Source organism: Microtus ochrogaster, chromosome 5, assembly GCF_000317375.1.
Source record: "Microtus ochrogaster isolate Prairie Vole_2 chromosome 5, MicOch1.0, whole genome shotgun sequence".
NCBI lineage: Eukaryota > Metazoa > Chordata > Mammalia > Rodentia > Cricetidae > Microtus > Microtus ochrogaster.
This window is the reverse complement of record NC_022012.1, coordinates 80,313,782-80,323,390: the sequence shown is the minus strand read 5'-3', so window position 1 is coordinate 80,323,390 and position 9,609 is coordinate 80,313,782. Positions and strand designations below refer to the sequence as shown.

At 50.4% G+C, this 9,609-nt stretch overlaps 1 protein-coding gene across 10 annotated transcripts in view; it reads right to left on the bottom strand.

The window, feature by feature from the left end:
• The window catches only part of Cacna2d2 (calcium voltage-gated channel auxiliary subunit alpha2delta 2), a 130,357-nt gene that overhangs the window by 64,061 nt on the left and 56,687 nt on the right, over window positions 1-9,609 (bottom strand). For all 10 annotated transcript variants that reach the window (XR_003376962.1, XR_003376963.1, XM_026779501.1 and 7 more), the window contains exon 3: window positions 1,712-1,828. Coding sequence is in view for 8 of the 10 variants with exons in the window: in XM_026779501.1 (XP_026635302.1) it covers window positions 1,712-1,828 (117 nt within the window). In the remaining 2 variants the exon portion in view is untranslated. The remainder of the gene's footprint in view (window positions 1-1,711; window positions 1,829-9,609) is intronic.

Here is a 9,609-nt window from a genome sequence, read left to right as displayed (position 1 = left end):
TCCATCTTCAGCCTTCAGGCCCATAGTATCCAGCAGACATTTCTATGAAGCAGGAAATTTCAAAGGCAGTTCAGTCACTATCTGCTGTGTCCTGCAGAATGTCTCGCAGACTCTTTCATGAATCAGGAACCCCGAAAGATCATCTAATTTGGGCTGGCCAGCCAGGTATAGGTAGTATGTGTTTGTAATCCCAGCTCAGGAGGCATGGGTAAGAAGACTGGGAGGGTGAGACTAGTCCGGGCCCTAAGGGTCTGGGATGAGGGAGGGGCAAGGAGATAGAGAACAAGACCAAAAGGGACACATTTGGGAGAGGAAGTGGACAGGTGTGGTGTGCTAGCTGGGTAAGTGAGCACATGGTATAATACTAGTAGGGAGAGGCATTTGACCCCTACAGCTGGTACCTGGCTTTGCCCCTTTGGTGGCAGCTCATCTTCCAATTGACTTTCCTTATCTGTGACCAGGAGATCCCCCAAATCAGGTGAGACTAGGCTCTCTAGGTACAGCTCTGGGTTTGTTGGGTTCCTAATTGTTGGGAGGTCCTAAGAACCCAGTTTTCCTCCAATCAGAAGGCCATCCCCACTCTCTTGCATGCACCTAGGTCACACAAGGCAGGGTCCTGTGAGGGACAGTGCGGCCAAGCTACTGGAAAAAGGTGACTCATTCTTTATTGGGGTCTAGATATGGAGGATCTAGGCTAGCTGTCTTGACTTGACCCTGGCCATAGCTGTGGACGGATGTGCTAATTTTTAAAAAATTGCTTTATTGAGATTTAATTGACATAGCAAATTCAGTCACATTAAACATGTATTTCAGTGGTTCTTAGTATAATTAGAGTCGTGCAACTACCACCATAATCTAAATTTAGAATATTTTCATCACTACCAAAAGGAAACCTTGAATTCAACTGGCTCTATCTTCTCTCCACTAGCCCTTGGCAACCAGTAAGCTAGCTTTCCATGTCTGTCGACATTTCATAGAAATAGGATCACACACGTGGCCCTTGTCACCAGCTTCTTTCCCTTGGCACGATGAGTTTCAGCTCATCCATGTTGTAGGACATACCAAGATTTCTTCCTTCCTTATAAAAACAGATGTTGCTATCTTCTACATAGGCTGGGGGCAACTACAGTGGTGCCGCTGATCTAGGGTCAGAATGGATGCTTCTTGCGCATTTAGGAATGACTCCACAGCTCCTGAGGGCTCCTCCCACCTGCTGTCCTTGTAGCGAGTAGGAATCTGGCTGCTTTGTCAGGCTAGCCTGGCAGGTCTTACTACTAGCTGCTGGAGTATACTAGAGTATAAATGGGGAGCTGAGACCCGGAGCAGGCAGAGAAATATTTAGATCTGGGCAGAGCAGGGACTCCAGCCTTCCCCACCTGTGGCTGCCTCCACACCATCCCCTCCCCACCAGCTCCTGCAGCCCACCTAGGAGCACACTCTTTCACCCACAGACAGACCAGGAGGCTGAGAGAAATGAAAAAGCTCCAAGGCCCTGCAGGAAGGAGAGGTAGGACTGCCTAGGTCTGCCAGGTCACCACACATGCATCCAAACCCAATGACAACTGCCACAACTGCCCAGTCCTGTACCTGTTTCTCCTGCCGAAATTCCAGGAGCCAAGCGCCCTGTGACAGTGAGGGTCAGAACACTGCCTTCAGTCAAGGCCATCCCACCTTCCCTTAATGTTCTCGTGCTCCCGACACACTGGCCTACCTTCAGAGCCTGCACCTTCCTGTCTAGCAGGCTCTCGATGTCCCCTGCCACCTTCTCCACCAATTTCTGGGGTTCATTCTCTTGGACTTCGAACAGGTTCCGATTGTCCTTGTAGATCTAGAAGGAAGCAGAGGTTAAAGGTGAGGCCAGAGTGGCCCATAACTCCCATGCCATGGCCTCACATACTGTCACTGCAAACACAGCTCAGTTCATCCTTGTTCCTATAGGACCTGGCTTTGGCCCAAACAAGCAGAGTCCAGGACCTTCATGATTTCAGGGAAGGGGAACACAGGGCTGGAATTCTATAGTTTGTATCTGGGATGAAGGTCCAGTGTGGGCTAGTTGGAAGCCAGTGTTGATGGTTCATGGGTCCAGGTCTGTCTTGTCTGGGCCTCAGGGATCCCTTTTCAGGGGCTATGAGTTGTCTCGACTGTTAGTTCAAAGTGCCTATGAGCAGCAGAGGGGGAGGGGTAGGCTGGATGGGAAGCAGAAGGCAGGTTATGTGGTGAGAGAGATGGAGCTAAAAAGCATGCATCACAAACCACATCCCGACATGAAGATGTTCGCACACCCACACACGTACATATATGTGCATAGCTACGAACGAATCTCCTACGTGTGCAGATGCATAGCTACTCCTCCATGTAGCCTCAGGCAATGTGCTCCTTTTACGAATGCTGCCCTAGGCCATTTGCAGAAGCTATGGAGAGCTCTGCTATTCAAGGCACAGAATATTGAGGGAGACCAGGTAGGAAGAATTACTCTGCCCATTCCCCCTCCTTAGGAGGTGGAGTCTGAGTACACATGCGTGTAAACTGATGGTTAGGATGTGGTGGCTTGACACTGCCATCTGTGTGCACACGCCAGCATGTGAGCTTTAGGATGGGTGAGGCTAGGTCCTCTGAATACAGCTTGTGAGTCTCAGAGGCAGATTTCAGCAGGCATCTTTGTTCATGCTTGGGTTGGGTCTTGGTTATGTGCATGCATATGTATGCATTATACACGTGTGAGTGTCTCCAGGCCTGACACAGACCAGTTCGTGCATCCATTCAAATGACTGCAGGAAGTCTGTACCCCAAGTTGGCTTCTCACCACTAGAGGTCTTAAGCCCGGCTACCATGGCAGAGCTTTGCCACCAGGCTGTGCAGAGGTGGGGGCATGCAGAGACAGAAAGGATTGCTGGTAAGGGGCAGGCAATAAGGAGGCGACAGAGGCACCTGGTGAGAGACAGACAAGCAAGGCGTGATAAGGTCGGAGAATGACAAAAGAGGTGCAGAGGTAAGGATTTTGTCATCTGACAAGGGGATGGGCTGGGGGCTGGAGGCTGCCAGAGCCTCAGCCTTGCTGCCTGCCCAGTGCCTGGCATCTCAAGGGTTAAAGCAGTAAGCGAAGCAGGCTCAGGCAATCTTCTCCTCCTGCCATTCCCCACCCCTCTCGGCTTCTCTTTTCTTTTTGTCCTCCTCTTAGAACAAAATAATTTGTGGTGAAGTTGTTCTTTCCTCCAGAGCTGTGGCAATTAGGGGGCGAGCGGCAGGGCCTGTTTGTACAGCCAGAGAGGACCGAAGCTCTGAGCAGACACCAGGGCAGGTTGTGCCATAGAACCCATGCTCAGCTCTGGACCAAGGTCCTCTGATGGTCCTCTGTGATGGAGGTAAAGAAAAGGAAGAATCACAACCCAAGGGCTGCAGAGAAATGCAGGGAGCCAGTATCCTACATTAGGGGAATTGAGAATCAGACAGGAGAGCACAATTCTGGACATAGGGCGGTGTGGCAAAGCCAGGCTCCATCTTCTCTGACCCATCCTTCTCAGGTTTGGAGGTTTAAAACATCCCACCACCTCAGCTTTGGACCATAGTCTGATTGTGTAGCAGCCATGATCTGGGCCACACAGTTGAAGAAGCACCCAGCCTATTTGTGCCAGCAGGGGGCGCAGCTGCCTGGCTTCATCAGGGCCAAGGGATGAAGTTCTAAACATTAGATTCGCTTGTCAAGGTCATTCCCAGGCTCTGAGGCTGGGCCATACTGGTTTTCCTGAAATGTCTGGGAACCCCTTTCCCAGGCTTACGATATACTTTGAAGCCTATGTGGCTACTGGGTGGGGTCAGCAGAGGGAAGCAGTCTGGTGTCCCGGCTAACAGGTGACACAAAGCTTGTAGGCTGAGGGTCTTCAAGAAGTCTCTGGATTTCCAGGGTTCGATATATCTGAGAGAATGGGAGTCCTTCCAATTCTCAATTGAACAACAGCACAATGAACAACAGCCAATGAACTACAGCACAGTTCATGTCCTCGGAGCCCTGTACTGTGGCCACCACGGCTACTGTCTGAGATCTGAGATCGCCATGCCGGAGGAAGTAATCTCGGTCCTCTCCCCGCCCCCACTCTTCTGCTAGGTATGCCCGCTGAGACTGCCATCAGCTTTCATTCCAAGAGTCTCCTGAGTTTTGCCCCTGAGTCCCTCCCTCAGCCACCCTGTCTTTTTCCCTAACACTTCAGTCTCAGCCCTGGAGGTGATAACAGAGGAGTCCAGACACCAGGGAGCCACTGATAGGGCACAGCGACAGCCAGCTCTTTTGCTGTCCCCCCAAGCACCGTGTCTGTTTGAAGAGGACACTGAAGAAAGGCATGTGCCCAACTCCGTGTTCAAGGGCAGAGTGTTGGGACCTGGGCCATCCCTTCACCTCTGCTGCAGCTGTGTGAGCTCCTGAGCCCCGCATGCCTCTGCCAGGCCTTTGTCCTGCTCTTCTTCTATCGAAGGGCCTGTGGCGATGTCCTTCTGCTGGCTCCCCGGTGCCTGTATTTGAGGCCTCTTTGGACTACTGCTAGCAGACCTTGCCCATGCTGTCCCTGCCACCCTGTCTTCCCATGAGCTCTAAATCCTGTCGAGAAAGAGGAAAGGAATTGTAAGGGGTTCTGGTGTTATAAAGACAAAATCCTAGTGGCTGCTCAAGCTGCCAGTCCAGCCAGTCCCCAGCCCCAAATGAGCCCCTGATATGCAGCAGTTCCTGAAAGGCAGACCTCTGGAGTCTCATCCTTTCAACATTCCTTTGGATCTGTTCCAGCTGTTCTGTTCCCTGGAAGGGCCCTGAGCTCAGCCCTGAGCCCAAGGGAGATCTGAATGGTACAGTTCAGAGGTGCCTCTCCCCAGGGGGTAAGTCATCCCCACATTGATGTGGGCCAGGAAGCTGCTTTCCAGCATGGACCCAGGAGGGATCCCAGGGAAAGCATAGTGCTTGCACCCTGCCAAAGTCTAGCTCCTTGCCAGCTGTAACCCCGAGCCTCGGGACCAGCCAGGGCATGGCAGGAAGGCCAGGACACAGGGAACACGGCCTCAACCAGCAGGACCACACATCTTCTGGTTTCCTTGGCCCAGACAGTTATTTTGAAAAACCAAAGAGTCCCCAGAGCAATGCTGCCTCAGCGTCCTCACCTTTAACCAGAGAGCTGGATTGAGGTGAACAAAAGAGCCAGTGCACACACAGGTGCTGCAACGCTAAGCTATCTATGGTAGCGGGGCAAGAGGCAGGGGCTTCATCCCACAGGGAGTGGAAGAAAGGTGCTGGGATGGGGAGGCAGACAGAGCCATGACTGAGGGAAAGGGACAGCGGTAGAGGGCCAGAGGAATATGGACTGCAGGGGTGGCTAAGGAGGAGGGACAATTTAGGAGGCTATATGGAGTCCCCCATACTACAGATCATGGACCTCTATCGTGTATTTCTAGTCACCATTTTAAAAAATGTGTCTGTATGATGTGCAAGTAGGTACAGGTGGAGGTCAGAGGTCAACACCAGGTAACATCTTCAGTTTTTCTCCACCTTATGGGAGGGGGGGGGAGGTCTCACTTAGTCTGAAACTCACTGATCTGGCTAGACTGGATACCCGTGAGCCCCAGGGACCCTCCTGTCTCTACAGTGTCCCCAGTGTTTACAAAGGTGCCAGAGTTTAACCTCGGATCCTCATGCTCATGTGGCAGGCTTTTTACCAACTGCACTTCCCAGGCCCTGCCTAGGGTGGTGATTTAGTAGGGGTGCCTTTTCCTCTTTGGGGTACTCATACTAGCTCTGTGGTTCTTTTGGAGACCCCAGACCCAGCCTCCTGCTTCCTGGGGGCAGCCTAACATAAATGAGAAGTGAGCATGAAGGATGCCTGAAGAACAGCAACCTTGGATGGGAAACGTGAACACTTGTAGAAGGAGCCTGGAAGCCTCACTCGCAAATGGCAGCCTCATACGCAAATTCAAAAAGCTACGATAGGAGAAAAGAGATCCCAGGACAAGTAGCATGGATAGACCCCATCAGCGACATTTTACAAAGTCCCAGAAAGCCAGCAACAGTAGGGCCCAGACCTGAGCCAGGGTGAGAAGTTGAGAAGGGAGAGGGAGGAGGGAAGGTGGAGGGACATTGGCTTACCCTGGGCCAGGTGCTTTTATTCTGGACCTCACTGATCCATGCTGGCCCAGGAAGACCGTGTATCCCTGTGATCCCCTTCTAACAGGCAAAGACGCTGTGGGCTAGAGAGGTGAAGTCCCATAGCAGAGCTGGAGTCTGCACAGGGCCCGTCTGATTCAAAGCCCTTGCCTTAGGGTACTTTGTAGCTCTGTCCTGTGTATCTCTCTCTAAACTTGAAGGTAAGGCTTTCGAGAAACGGGGCATAAGGCTTTAAAGGGATGAGCTGGGAGTTTGGCCAACCAGAAAGGAGCTTGGGGCAGCCGATGATGCTGAGGAGCTTGGGGCCAGTGGGAAGTCAGCCGCTCCAGAAGGGAGGGAGCGGAGGCCTGGCAGGACCAGCTAGATCTTCTAACCAACCACATAACCCTGGGAGTGAAAACAGGCACACCCATGAGGCTTCTCTCTGCAGTGAAGGTGAACGGGCCCTAATCTCTGGAAAATTAAATCAGAAAGAAAATGGAACAAGAAAGATTTGATGCAGGCTTGCCTCGCTTCTGTTTGTCTCCTCAAAGGCCCAGGCTCAGCGTGGGGCCCAGCTAGGTGCTCCAGCATACCAGCCCCCATTCTGAGCCTGGTTTTTCCCCTAAACCCTCTTCTGCCACACCTCTTGGTGTCTGCTCTTTTGTCTGACAAAGAACAGCCCAGGTGGGTGTCTTAACTGCCCCATCTTTCATGCCACCAGGCTCCTAATGGGGAGGGCAACAAGAGGACCACAGAGGGCAGATTAGACCTCCTAGGAAAGAGGTCCTGGGGTCTGGCACTGATGGTGGGTATCCAATGATAGATGGGGCTATGCCAGAGATTAGGAAAGCCACAAATGAGAGTCATAGGTAGCTCAAGGCCAGCAAGGAGGTAAGAAGAGTGGAAGACAGGTAGGACTAGCTAGGTAGAGCAGAGACAGAGTGAGGGCCCCTGGCCTCACCTCTAGGAGGCTGCTTAACCAGGCTTCTATTTTCAAGGTTTATAATATACCATGAACCATCCTTGAACATGGGAAAAGTGACGCAGGGCCAGGCACCTGGAATTCTTTCCCACTTAAGCACCTAGGATATGGGGCTGGAGAGATGGCTCAACATTTAAGAACACTGGCAGCTAGCTATTCCATCGGACCCAGGTTCAATTCCTAGCACCCACATGGCAGCTCACAGCTGTCTGTAGCTCAAGTTCCATGGGATCTAACACTCTCACATAGACATTCATATAGGAAAAACACCATAAAAAGAAGTAAAAATTAAATACCCAGGATAGATCTGGCACAGGCCTTGCCTTGTTGGGACTTAGAGGGTGTCCCAAGTTAAGTACACAAAAACCCTAATGCAGGCTGTTCTACACTAGGTTGTGTTTATGACTGGGAACTCCCCAGGCAGCTTCACTTGCCATGGACAGGGCAAGGGTAAAGGACCACTGGAGCCCTCAGAACACAGTGCTCGGGCACTGGCGTGTGCCACTCAGAACACAGTTAGTGCTTGGGCACTAGTGTGTGTGCCACTCAGAACACAGTTAGTGCTCGGGCACTGGCGTGTGCCACTCAGTTCCAGAATTCCTTACCTGCTCACATCTGTCAACTGCCATCATTCCATGATGGGTCAGCTATATACAGCATATTGTCACAATCAGGGTCTGTATACGGTGACTGTGTGACACACTGTTAATAATAATTCACCTTCATATTGAATAGATTGCCTGGGAACACCCTGTCTAGAGAGGATCACAGGCAGATGTAGCCAGTCTTGCATGAGGTACAGGGAAGGACTTTCTTCCTAGGTGAGACATGGCCCTCTTGTGTTGAGAGCACTTACCTTTCTTGGTCCTGCCCTACCTACACAGCCCACACTCCCCAGGAGCACCCCACATTTGTGACATATGCTGCTTGAGCTTGGGCAAGAGAGAAAGACCCAGTGGCTCCTTGGTTTGGGCTCTAAGAGGAAGCTTCTAAGAGCTTTAGAAGGCAGGCTTCCCCATCCCCTTCACAAAACCCAGGGAGGGGGGATAAAGTCCCCCAACCACCCCCAGCAACGCCTCCCTGTTTTTAAAGTTAAAGTTTAGTTGACTGTCATCCATTACTGCAATTAGTACATTATGTCTAATTATGCAATTAGTGTAAAAAGTGCACTTGCCGCTGAGAATGGGAAATTACGCTGCCTCGTTACGCTGTAAAATCCATGTCATAAAAAGGCTCAATCTCTTGTTTTTCAAAAGACACAAAACCCAACACAAAACAATAAACCAAAAAAATCTTCCTAGCCAGGATGGACCAGCCTGAGACAACTTCCGCAGGGCGGCTCTAGGAAGGTCCCTCTCCCCGTAAGTCCCACCCTGCTCCAGGCAAAGGAAGCAGAGACCATTCCTGGGTGCGGCCTTTGCTCCTCTGAACTGTGGATTTAGTTTCTAAATGGACTTATTTATTTATTCATTCAGTTTATTCTTAGAGACAGGGTCCTTGCTACTTTGTAGCACACACTGCCCTCTAACTCATGATCCTGTCGTAATCACAGGCATTTACTATCACACCCGTCCCACACTAACTTTAAAGCCTTGGTAAACTTGACTGTCTACCGAAGCCTGTATCCCATAAGTCTTGGCTTTCACCACCCAGTTCCAAAATCAGAGGTCTTTTCTCCAGGGCTCCTAGGGGTACTATGAACAGAGGAGCATATCCTACCTCAGGAAAATTACAAGAACATTCTTACATCCAGGATTCCCCAACCCTGGAAGCATTGCTTGGCAAGTAACAGGTTCTCTGTCATGGGAACTATTGTGAGCCCAGCTGTCAAGGAGGCTAAGGGAATCACCTACAGTTACCCAGCACAGTGGCTTGGCTCCAGACTGCCGTGATTAGATGACAGTATTCCCATGGCCTTATGCCTAGGTGACACTCAGTGTATGACTAAATTTTACCTACATTCTGGCTCTCTTAGTACTGAGGGGATGTTCTGGGAACAGGCAAGAGATAAGAGAAATTTGAATTTTTTTTATGTGTATGGTGTTTTTTTTTTCCAAAATATTTATTTATTATGTCTACAATATTCTGTTTGCATGTATGCTTGCAGGCCATAAGAGGGCGCCAGACCTCATTACAGATGGTTGTGAGCCACCACGTGGTTGCTGGGAATTGAACTCAGGACCTTTGGAAGAACAGGCAATGCTCTTAACCACTGAGCCATTTCTCCAGCCCTGTGTATGGCGTTTTATTTGCACACACGTTTGTGTGCCATGTGTGTTCCTGGTGCCCACAGAGGCCAGAAGAGAATGATCCCTTAGAACTAGAGTTGTAGATGGTTGTGAGCTGTCATGTGGGTGCTGGGAATTGAACCCAGGTCCTCTGATAAAGCAACAAGTACTCTTTTTTAAAAAAAATATTTATTTATTTATTTATTTATTTATTTATTTATTTATTATGTATACAATATTCTGCCTGTGTGTATGCCTGCAGGCCAGAAGAGGGCACCAGA